Source organism: Haliotis rubra, unplaced genomic scaffold (assembly GCF_003918875.1).
Source record: "Haliotis rubra isolate DU_JTF1 unplaced genomic scaffold, ASM391887v1 Scf120, whole genome shotgun sequence".
Classification (NCBI taxonomy): Eukaryota; Metazoa; Mollusca; class Gastropoda; order Lepetellida; family Haliotidae; genus Haliotis; species Haliotis rubra.
This window is the reverse complement of record NW_025765115.1, coordinates 688,760-700,888: the sequence shown is the minus strand read 5'-3', so window position 1 is coordinate 700,888 and position 12,129 is coordinate 688,760. Positions and strand designations below refer to the sequence as shown.

At 39.8% G+C, this 12,129-nt stretch overlaps 1 protein-coding gene across 1 annotated transcript in view; it reads right to left on the bottom strand.

Moving 5' to 3' along the window:
• Positions 1–3,816, bottom strand: part of LOC124263306 — a 63,257-nt gene extending 59,441 nt beyond the window's left edge. Inside the window, exon 1 of the mRNA XM_046697894.1 lies at positions 2,747–3,816. Coding sequence (XP_046553850.1) covers positions 2,747–2,864 — 118 coding nt within the window. The 5' untranslated portion in view covers positions 2,865–3,816. The remainder of the gene's footprint in view (positions 1–2,746) is intronic.
• Positions 3,817–12,129: the final 8,313 nt, after the last annotated feature.

Below are 12,129 nucleotides of genomic sequence, written 5' to 3'. Positions count from 1 at the left end.
ACATTTCTGCGAATTTGTTTTTGTTATTTTTTTGGTTCCAGCTAGAATTAAACGCAATCTTTCTGAGGTATTCTTCACATTTACCACCCAGCAGGCTAGTCATTAGCTGCAATATTATTTCCCAAGCATCGGATACACATTTACATGTTTATTGTATAGAATTAACACATGCGTAATATTTTAAAATGTTTTACTGAGGTAGGTTTTACCTTTGATAATGGGCACGTTACGAGCGACGCAGTGACATTTCCCGACCTGATTCAATTCTCTGCTCCAAGTTAAGGTAGCTGAAGTACGGAGAGACATCTGCAGAAGCAGGGTTTTACAACCGTGCTTAGATACCATCTAGCGGATTACTGTCTGGACAATTTCCAATTAGGAGTCGGTTTGGGTGGTTTTTGCGCGTAACTTTTTAAACTCGTAGGCACAGCCAGATCACAATACGTCAAGGCTGTTATTCACAACGACGTTTCTTTTGTGTGATTTGCTATAAAGGGACACGGGGTCATGCTTTAGCAATTTCAACTACTATTATTTATTTTATTTGCTGTTACAATATTAACACACTTCTAAACACACACACACACACACACACACACACACACACACACACACACACACACCATGAAAACCCCAACCCATTCATTATTCTATCACATCTGGACTTGCATAATTCTATAAGGTAAAACTTAATAGTATAAATGATAATTATTATAAAATACTAAACAGCAGACTGGGGTCCTGGGGATAGAATTACTATACATCCATGGGCTAAGCATTCAGTACAGCCTTGGAGCAAGGCTATGTCACATCCTCTGATACTGATTGAGGTCTTGCTGTTCCCTTTTACCATGTGTTACAAACCTATTGTGGCTGAATATTGCAAATGAAATTGTTACATTCCTAAAAACGTTATATTTTAACGATATACAAACTGATAATACGGTACATGAAGCAAATCATAAAATCACATTGTCACAACATATTGTAGTGATGTGAAATATGATTATTCATTTTTAATAAACCTTTTTCATTATGACATTTTCTGATACGACTGGTATATAATAATGCATTCGGCAATATCACAGTTAGCATATACAACATGTGTCACATGGTCGGATGGTAACGACCAATAACCACTTATTCATATTGGATAAAATACACCTTGATTGCCACATGCTTGTATTCACATGAACAAATGTTCGTATTGTGCCTGTTGCCTATGCTTTGTTACCGTATCAGTTATCACTTCATTTCAGTACCAGCATAATCTGACCATACACACTTACCATGAACCCTGCTAGTTGCATTTTATAATCTGAATATCCACTTATATTGATTGATGCATGCATATAAAAATGTATTTCTACTGGCTTGATGTTTTTACTATGAAAATATCACGCTTCAACATCAGAGAAAATAGACTTGATAATTAATCTGCCGCAACAAATTCCACTGTGTGAGAAATATAGCTTCAAACTGGATGGTTCTAGCAGAGCTCTGTCGTGTGTCAGTCTGACCATACCAAGGCACTCTGGAGATTTAATGATTGGACTATAACCTTGGGTGGAGCTTTCGTATGAGAAATAGTTGGACTGAATCCCAAAGCACCTGCATATTTCATGAAATTAGTGTTTCAAATACGTGGTTGGGATATAACAAAACTAAATTAACAGAATCATCAAATATGTATTAACACGTGAACGGTCAATACAGGGAACATTCTCCAAATGTAATGTGATACAATAAATATAATTACTTATTCGGCAGATGGGTTGGAAAACAAATTGATAAATGTTTGACAAAAGCTATTCATTTGCTTCGGAAATGGCTCATATTCTCAAAATAAAGACATACAAATAGACGCATAATGATAACATGTCATGATATAGCTGCAGATGGCATTCCTCTCCTAAACTCTGACTTGACAGCTATTAACACCACGTACAGGAAGTGAAAGTTAAACTTATTTTAATGTCACACGTGAATCATCATTCGACATTTTGCAACAACACAATTTTCTAGTACATCAATTACTTTGCATTAACAATCTGTAATAGCTATACTTGTTTTTCGGCTTCAAAACGTGTAGCTAATATTTATCTCACAAACACTGTAGTAATTGAATCCTCACTAAAATAACTGTGATTTAAACATACACTTCGTAATTACTGCAGACGTACATAGCATCTAAATGGGAAAGATGAAGATAACACGATTTACCACTTTTAGTATTTAAATTTAAAGAGTCATCAAGTGTGTCCTGGGAGTACAGAACCATTGACATATCTCCAATTAAACAAAGATACACATACCTAACGATAAGTGTTCCCTTTGAAAGATAGCCATTAGTGTAATGTCTTGTTGACGTACACACACACAGCACATACAAAAAACTGTCGTGGTTTACACGTTGTACTCCCATGCATTGGACTGTGGAAGTGTACTCCGACGGTTAATCAATTGTGAGTTACATGTACCACGTAACGTGACACGGTGTAATCATACCATCACATTGTGGAGTGGTGTGTGATGAGCAATGACGATTACCATATGCATATGTTGGACTAGACTTTTAACCTCAATCATTCCCTATGGGATCGGACCCATGATTATGCACCGCTCAAACAATCCAACTGAGCTACAGCTGTATGCAGTAAATATGTAAAAGACACTGAAATACACATATTATATGTAAATTGCCTACACAAGAATGCACTGTAAAAAGAAACAATAATTTACTTACCACAAATGAAGAAACACGTAAGAAACTCCAACACAACCACCGCCGCAATTCTGTTCATCATTTTCTGCAGCATTACCGCGTGTGTCAATCGGTAGCTTGACAACTGACCGAACAACATGATGAATATGTCACTTGGCTATAAGGATGTTATAGCCGTATTTCTGCTATAGGTACTTCACAAGCAGTTCGTCTTAAAAAGAATCCAGTAATTTTAATACAATTCTTGTGTACATCCAAAGATGTTACACTTGGACGCCATACTTGAAAATATCATATTCGACAAGGTATCCACATCGGAATGAAACTGGTTGAATTGCTTCTTACTTATATATCTTTGTCCTTTTTATCACCTCCTGCGAGAACGATATGTATGTACATCGGAAGTTGTGTGGAACTTTTAACTTGTCTGCTTATGTCATATGCCAAATTACCGTTGGTCTGGTAAAAGCACACGTGAAGTCATGGTTTCATCGCTGCGACACATTCAGTGTAGAAGCCTTCATATGGCTCACTAATAAGCACACACTTGATGAAAAATGAAAAGGTTCGTTTGACAACTGTTGAGACAGAACATCACAGATACACTTTTCACTATCCTCAAGAGAAGGCTAAGTGTTCCTCTGAGCCTACGAAAACACTTGTCCTTACTTTCTTCTTTAGAGAGGTTAGATATTCCTTGGAACTAAACTGCTTAAGACAAATGTAGGAAACTATCCGCAAATGGTACTCCCGAAAACGAGTTCGTAACGGAAAAATCCTTAAATGATGACGGTATCCGTCTCTATGAAAGCTCCTTAAGCACCCCCACAGTCGGGCAACAAAACTCTTCCATCCCGAAACATGCGTGAGAATGCATCCCAAACAAGTTTTCTCACAGACCGCTAACAGGAATCGATACTGCGATGGACTAGTTGCCACCTGGTTTCCGCTAAGTCATTGAAGAAAGCTCCCGACATCGCTTCTCCACTCACGGAGCCCGAGTCTTGTCGGTATCGTCAGCGAATCAGCTGACTGTACCGCGCGCTTAGCGAGAAAGAATAGTCACGCCTTTCCACTGAATGGATTGGCATCATCATTTCCACTAGGTTGCGAGGTAGTATCAACCTCACTCTGCCTCACGGGGGGAAGATCAGAAAGAACAAAAACAGAGATTATCCTGTGACCATCTGCAGATGAATGTATGCCTCGCTGAGCAGGGTCATAAATAGAGCATCTGAGATGCAAGGCCTCACACTGAAACGGTCACAATAGATAATATGGATATCTGCTTTTAACACTTAGGTGTACTTCAGACTGCCAAGAGTGAACGCGGTACCTGCCTGTTATAAGCAGCGCAGCGCCACACAGATACAGTAATCACAAGCATGTGTGTCGCCGCTATGCTGACGTTTCACAAAACCTGACAGATGTCCTTGGCCCCTGTTGACTTGCGATACATTGCCAAGCTGATTGGGAGGGAAGGTCCAGTCAATTTTTAATTCGGGAGTTGACCATTGATAAGACCTCAGGCTGGACGGGTTGAGGCTGACGAACTGATGCTATCGGTTGTCACGCATCCATCAAGTATTAATATCCGACCAAGAACGGGAGATTGAGAGGTCTAGGTGCTACTTTGTTCGCTAAGGGGACAATTAACACCTACCGCGGTGGTCCTGATTGAATCTCGGGATACATTTTCGTGTTATTTCTTTCTCAAATACTTTCACTTGTAAACAGAGTGATGAAACCGCACCGTTTGGTTCCAGTATTCTTCTATGCTTGTATACATTCCCTTTCTTAAGTGTATTATTGCACAAAATTAAATCATGTTGTGTTCATATAAGGATAAAACACCAGAAGTTGTTTCAAACGGAATCTTTGCAGACAGATAGTAATATTGTTGTATATATAACTTGTCTGTGTCTCTGTGACCTAGAGGATGCCGAACGTGACTGATGTGTACTCCTCGGCGCGTTGCTGCAGGTATATGTAATAGGCTGAAATAGACACATTGAAGTACAAAGTGGCATAAATGTGAACAGAATATTTGGGGTAACTTTAAATCATACTCAAGACCCAACCTTTGAAGGTGTAAGGTATAAGCTTGGATTGTTAGTGCTATCTCATTTTGGTAAATGGTTTGCAAGGTACGGCACTAACATGCTATAAGTTCTTGAGTGAGTGAGTGAGTGAGTAAGGTTTTAAGACGATTTTAGCCATATTCCGGCATATCACGGCGAGGGACACCAGAAATAGGCTTCACACATTGTCCCCATATATGCTTACGTGGGAAAAGGCGCATGAAGAAATCTGCAATGTGTATGTGTGTGGTGTCGAACCTTGGGTCTTCGGCGTGACGAGCGAACGCTTTAATAACTACGCTAACTTGCCACCCTGACTATATTTAGAAGAAATATAGGGGAGACAGACTTCAGTTTTGCGTCTGCATTAGGAAGGTCCTTTTGTGCCATGTTTCCAGACTGTCTTCTCATTATTGCAGTATTCAAACTGTACAGTGAACCCAAACTGACATGGTTAATTGCTCAGTGCATTTAGTACCTTTCCTATCGATGTTAATGCCAACACCCAGATGTAGGACCGCTTTCATAAAGGCAAATATATCGTAGTACACTTGGTATATAGACACCTTACACGCTCAGGCCACCCTATCGAGAATATTTATAAATAAAACCCATATATTTGTGAGTGAGCTTGTGTGTGTTATTAAAATTGCAACTGACAAGTAATATTGATATTCCCTCAAGGAGAGTTTCAAGGTGCTCTAACTTAACTAATTGCAATAATGTGTATACGAGAGCAGCCTCGTGAAATATTGGGTCTCTCGACAAACCATGATGTACGGCACATATGGCACTATGAAAATGGAACTACAAAAGGCGGCATCATTACTGCCACACATATCGATTTTTAGGATATCGTATATAATGTATATGAGTAATATAGTAGAAGCATTTCTAAGTATCATTTGTTTTGTAACATGTAAGCACGAACTGAGACGTTCCACTGACAGATGTCGTAAATTACGTAAGTATATATGCATCAACCCGACAAGGGGTCGATTTCACAGCAGTTGAAGCACGTGTTTATAGCACAGGAGGAAGTGGGAGAAGGAGGAAATACTAATATAGGTTGGTATTAACTGGCAACATATTGCTCTTCTAGAACGCTTTATCAAACCATCTATTACAGAGATACCCAACCATTCCATCAAAGAACGTTGGCTTGTAATAAGCAGAGGCCGCGTAACAGGAACAGTAAGGAATCGGTAACGAACAGTAAGGAATAATGCAAAAATTGGTCACATACAGTGACACCCCTTCACAACGGACACTTAATCATCCGGAGGTTAATTCATTCATCAAGACGATTCCACTTGGATTAACCGGTTTCATTGCATTCATACAGGAAATGCACTTCAATTAATTGCCATCAATTATATTCATCTTGCGAGGCAATAACTTCAGGCGTTCGTGTACGTATGACCTTATCGTCGTGGCAATGTGAACGCTTTCACTGACCAGACATGTTTCCATAGGCCCCTGTTGGCAGCACACTGTGTACACGATTGTGTGTATGTGTGTTGCTCGACGCCATCAACGGTACTGTGGGCGATCCACATGGCATGAGGTGGCGTTGGGACTCGGTCTCAGACTTCGGTTGGTTGTTTCATTAATTTCAGCGTAATGAGACGCTCCTGTCAACCTAGTTGCTTCGCTTAGTTCACACTCATTATTCGTATACTCTTATTATATTGCACACGGACGCGATGACCTTTGAATCATCAATGGCTCGGATACTAAATGTCATCAGATAGTAAGATAATGTCAGATACATTGCAGTTTAATCCGGATATTGCCCTAGATCACTGTCTATGCAGTTGGTTTAGTTAATCCTTCCTTTTGATATGTATTGTAACATTTACATGTCTTCACGAACACAGGATAAATGTATGAATAATATTATACAATTTCAGTTCAGGAACGAGTCGGAAACGAATTCTGTATGCCAAACTTATAACGTAATGTATCATTTACGTGTATACCTGTTTCAAGTTTCGTTTTCTCCCAGGCAAAGTGGGGCGGTGGGGTAGCCTAGTGGTTAAAGCGTTCGCTCGTCACGCCGAAAACCCGTGTTCGGTTCCCCACATGGGTACATTGTTTGAAGCCAATTTCTGGTGTCCACCGCCGTGATATTGCTGGAATATTGCTAAAAGCGGCGTAAAACTCAACTCACTGTCTCACTCCAAGGCAAAGTATTTGGTATTTATGTCAACTAAGGTCACTGATCTGAAATGAACCTTTTGAAGTGTGTCTCATGCATTTTATCGCGGCTCCAGATAGAACACAGAACAGGGTTCTCTCCATGGATTGAAGCTCATTGTTATCTCACTGCAGTAAATAAAGCAATGTCCTTATTGGCGAGGACGTGTAGCGATCACGTTATAAAAGGCTGAGGTGGTGAATGATGCATAGGTTGCATGTAGGAATAGTAGTAATGAATGTTTACCCTTAGCAGCACAAGGATTAGATCAAGTCAACCGAAATATATACTCGTCGGACTGTTGTATGATGAATAAGTGGGAAAGCGTTCGTTTGATTGGTTTCAAATGAGAAACAGTCCTTGTATGTCTAAAGCAGAGACATACTGAAAAAGTGAAAAATATGTGTTGTTATACTTCCTTTTACTTCTCACAAGAAATCACTCCCTTCCCAGCAGACCCGTGAAGATCAGCAACCCATGCTTGTCTTAAGAGGCGACTAACGGGATCGGGTGGTCAGACTCGCTGACTTGGTTGACACATGTCATCGTATCCCAATTGCGTAGATCCATGCTCATGCTATTGATCACTGGATTGTCTGGTCCAGCCTCGATTATTTACAGACCACCGCCGTATAGCTGGAATATTGCTGAGTGTGACGTAAAACTTCCCAGCAGTTTTGCAGCATTTCATTCGACGCATTGGTTCATTACGTAATAAATACACCGGACCGCACATAATAGCCCATTACATCTGTCTGTTCGTGTTCTAAAATACGTTACTAGATACCAATACCATGAAATCGTTTAAACGTGTTTTCTCTGCATCGTTGATGTCATTTCACACCCAGAAAGATTGGGATAATTAACAACAAGCAAGCTCATATTTCACATCTAAAACGCAAATGCTACGAATTCATCTCCATTTAGATGTGTGAGGTGATGTAGAGTATATTACCGCAATTATAGATATCCGCTCTCTGAAGTATATTTTGTTACAAAAGAGAACTTAAGATACATTCACATTAAATTGATATCAAATACGCATATCAAACACTTCAATGATGACAGGTTTGTTTTATCAGCGAGTTAGTGGCGTGTTTGGTTCAACGTCTAGGTTTAGCTTTCCATATTAGCACGCTCGTTGGCATAACGGATATATTGGTCTGGTTCCATTGAATGGTAATAGAGGACGAAAGACTTAAAGAGCGGAAACCTGTTTCTTTTATTGAAGATATTTATACTGTAGAAATAGGTGATCACACTTCGTTATCTATCTAAATTGAATAATGAAGCATACAATTTTATGGATAACAACTTGTTGTGTATTGCATAGAGCAATGGTCACTTGTTATTAATTACATGCTGTTTGACATAACATACTATGTATATACACTTCTCATCACTTGGTTTTAGTCAAGCATGCTAACAGTGTACGAATCTACACCAAAATGTGTCTATACAATAAACAAGAAGTTGTAATCTATACAATTGTATGGTTCATTATTGACTCACTACCGTTCGAAAATGTCGATCTAACAATTGGTGTCTAAATTTGCAGTATTCATTTCAGTTGCAATTGGCTACATGAAAGGCTGACTTAAAAGGATGTCTAGAACATCCCAAATAGTTTGCACGTTTCATAGGCGCCAATTTACACGCTTAGTTACATAGCATTGTTACACAAGGCAGCATGTGTCTGCAGGCATCGAAGTGACAAGCCTTGTTTAAGGTATTCTCACTTAACGAACATGGACAAAGTTTGCTACCGACCTGTCATCAAGTATGTCCAACAGAAAGGTGCAACTTCAGCAGTCATCCTTAGGTTGCGGACATGTAGCCAACTGTGGGGGATGCTGCTTTTCATTGCCACTGTAAAAAGGTAGCTAGGCAGCACAGTTCAAGAGATGAACAGAGAGATTCGAAGTTGATCCCAGATCAGGAAGACTTTCAATTGCCGTCACTTAGGAAGATGTTGATAGATACATGACATGCATGTCAATGAGCATCCACGTGTCACACTGACAACACAGCAGGAACTGCTCGCGAGAGTTGAGAATATTGTAGGGATGGACTGTGCATCAAAGTGGTTTCAACAAACTTGGCTCCTGAGCTGACTCCTGAACAGAAACACTTTAGGTTAATTAACTCTGATGAGAATGGTCGTCGTGTTGAAGCAGACGCAGCTGATTTTATTATAAAGAGTGATTTGTAACTACGAATACGCATTGGAATCACCACAATCAGCCAGCGACTAAACAACAGTAGTGGAAGTCTTGGCTATCTGATGCAACCAGATCAGATGAATAAGGTTGGTGCTGCAAGAGGTCAAAGTCATATTGGTATGTTGTAGGCTTGTATCATTTTTACACTGGAGAATTGTCTGAAGGAAGAGGACACCCTTTCCCAGGTCTCTTTAGTCCTGAATGTATACCGGCAAGTGCAGCCTAATCTGTTCCTTAATGTACGGAATTTTGAAGGACGATGACACAATCATGACACCCTCAGTTTCGAAGGCCAAAGTGTTATAACTCATGGGACAGTCTTTCTATTGTTTTCTGGTTCAATTTTAAACCGAGCAACAATATGTCGAGACATGACAGAAGGCTATTTTAGACCCTCTTCATACCCTTGAATATTAAAGCTCACTTTTTACAGTATAATAAGGGTTTCCTTAGTCTTTTACTCATATTTTCATGGGTGGCTTTCGGAGGTAACATCCTTGTTCTTCAAGTTTTGTTCGTTTGTTGACAATCAAGTTACTGACAGCATGGACATTAATCTAATCAACTGGAATACGATGACAAGACTGAACCACGTCAGCGAGCCTGATCACCGACCCCATTAGTCGACAGAAAATGAATACTCACCTGAATCCTCACCTGAAGTACCTTATGTCTGCACGTCCATTTTGATAAATGAGATATTTTACTCACTTGTAAAAGCAAATCAATATGTTTTGTGGTTAAGCCTCCATAGTTACACAAATGTCCAAGGCGGTGCATTTCCTGGAGGTAATTGTTAATGTTGATAATTGTCCAAGGCAGTCCAGGGTAGTCATTATCAAGGGTGCCAATTGTCCTAGATGGTTTGTGCTTAAGTGGTAAATGTTAAGCATCACAACAATATTGATGGTCCTTGGTGACATATGTCTAAAGATAATTGTCAAGGGTAAGGAATTGTCCTAGGTGGCGTTTGTGTTATGGTAGCTATTCAACCAGAAATCGTTCTACTAGCAACTGTTTCGTTGTTGCTTTCTATTTCGTTTAAACAATAAAAATAATCAAATGCACCTTTATGATAACTTCGATCATATTTCTTGAATTCAAAAACATACAAACTTTGAAATCAGTTTGAGCAGGGAATTCAAGGAGAGGGTTTCTTTAGATCACATATGAATCTCCAGTCATACGTAAAACCTTGAGGAGATAACATAAACCAATGCTTCCAATTGAAATGAAAAACATGTTTTTCTTTGGAACTTCTAACGTTGACAATATTTATCTTTTTAAACATGTATCTTTTTCAGGTAGGAATGTGAGTACCATCGTCATCCATCATCAGCAGATGATGTGTTGATTCTGAGCTCGGAATGATCTGTCACAGTGGGTTAATGTCTAATGTCAACCTGTTCCTTTTTATCGACATATTCAATGTTTTGTCTTCATATTGTATGTGCATATGAGTAGTAAAATGGGAACATGAAGCATAAATAGTCAGCAATCAATACTTAATGGACGTTCGCCAATTTTACGTAAATTGAAAAGGAAACATGTCCGAATTAAACATTTACATGATTCATGACTGGGGATGATTGTGTGATGCCTGTTGACAGGGCAATGTATAAGATAGTATGAAGCTACAGAGGTTGTAACCAAGTGCTGGGTCGAACACGGGCACTCGGCTTGATGAGCGATCTCTTTCGCTTCAACCACTGGGCTGACCCGATTCATCTGTATGAAGTCAGAAGCAAGAACTGAGGAGAAGACGAGGGGCGGTGGGGTATCCTAGTGGTTGGAGCCGACTGCCCGGGTTCGATTCCCAACATGGGTGCAGTTCCCTACATTGGCGCAATGTTTGAAGCCCACTCCTGGTACTCCCCGCCGTGATATTGTTGGAATATTGCGTAAAACATACTCACTCACTCACAAGCGACAAATACCTTTAAAGAGCCATACTAATGTGCACAGAAAAATCAACTGATCACCTAAAAATCTTGGAATATTATTTTAAGTCAGAGAATTGACATTATGTCCGTCACTATAATACGTCAAAAATGGAAACTGTTCTCCACATGTCCACAGCAAACCGTATAGAAGCTATGCAGCGGCCTTAAATATTGGAAACAACGTTTTTGTAAGAACCGCACGACCATACTCACCCACACATACACTGACAGGCCTGTAGTTAACTCGAATACAGTTCAACCAGGTCATAAAATCAACTTGCTCACTTTAATCATTGGTTATGGAACTGGATTCAAACTGAACAATGAACTGATGACAATATTGGACAATACTTAACAATAGGCTCTGCTTCCTGACATTTTCTGACACCTTTACTATTGCTGAGTAAACAGCTTGGATCTTGGGTCGGTCTAAGGTTGCATTTCTTTCCGGTATTAGTTCGAATGATTGCTTATTGAATGTGTCAATATAGTCTCCAATATATCTATCACCAATTATGTTAACCATTCAAATCTGTGAAAGAGGCCATGTTCACGGTCTGGTGCCTGTTTCCGGGGTCTAGACGTTGCAATCAATGACATGTGTGAGACCGTTACTTTCTCACTGGATAGGTATTGAAATGATCAATAGTGTCTGCTCGAGTGGTATGCATTATGCAAGTGAGTTCACAGACAACCTGGTGTTTAAAGCACCTGCATATACTACTGACAACTAACAAAAGGTGAGTGAGTGAGTTTAGTTTCACGTCGCCTTTAGCAATATTCCAGCAATATCCCGGCGGGGGACACCAGAAATGAGATTCACACATTGCACCCATTTGGGGAATCGAACCCGGATTTTCGGAGTGCGAAATGAAGGGATGATTTCAGGTCCATTACTTCTTGAAGGCTTGGAAAAGTGTCGACTTTTAAATACACAATGTGTGCTGCTTGTACCTGT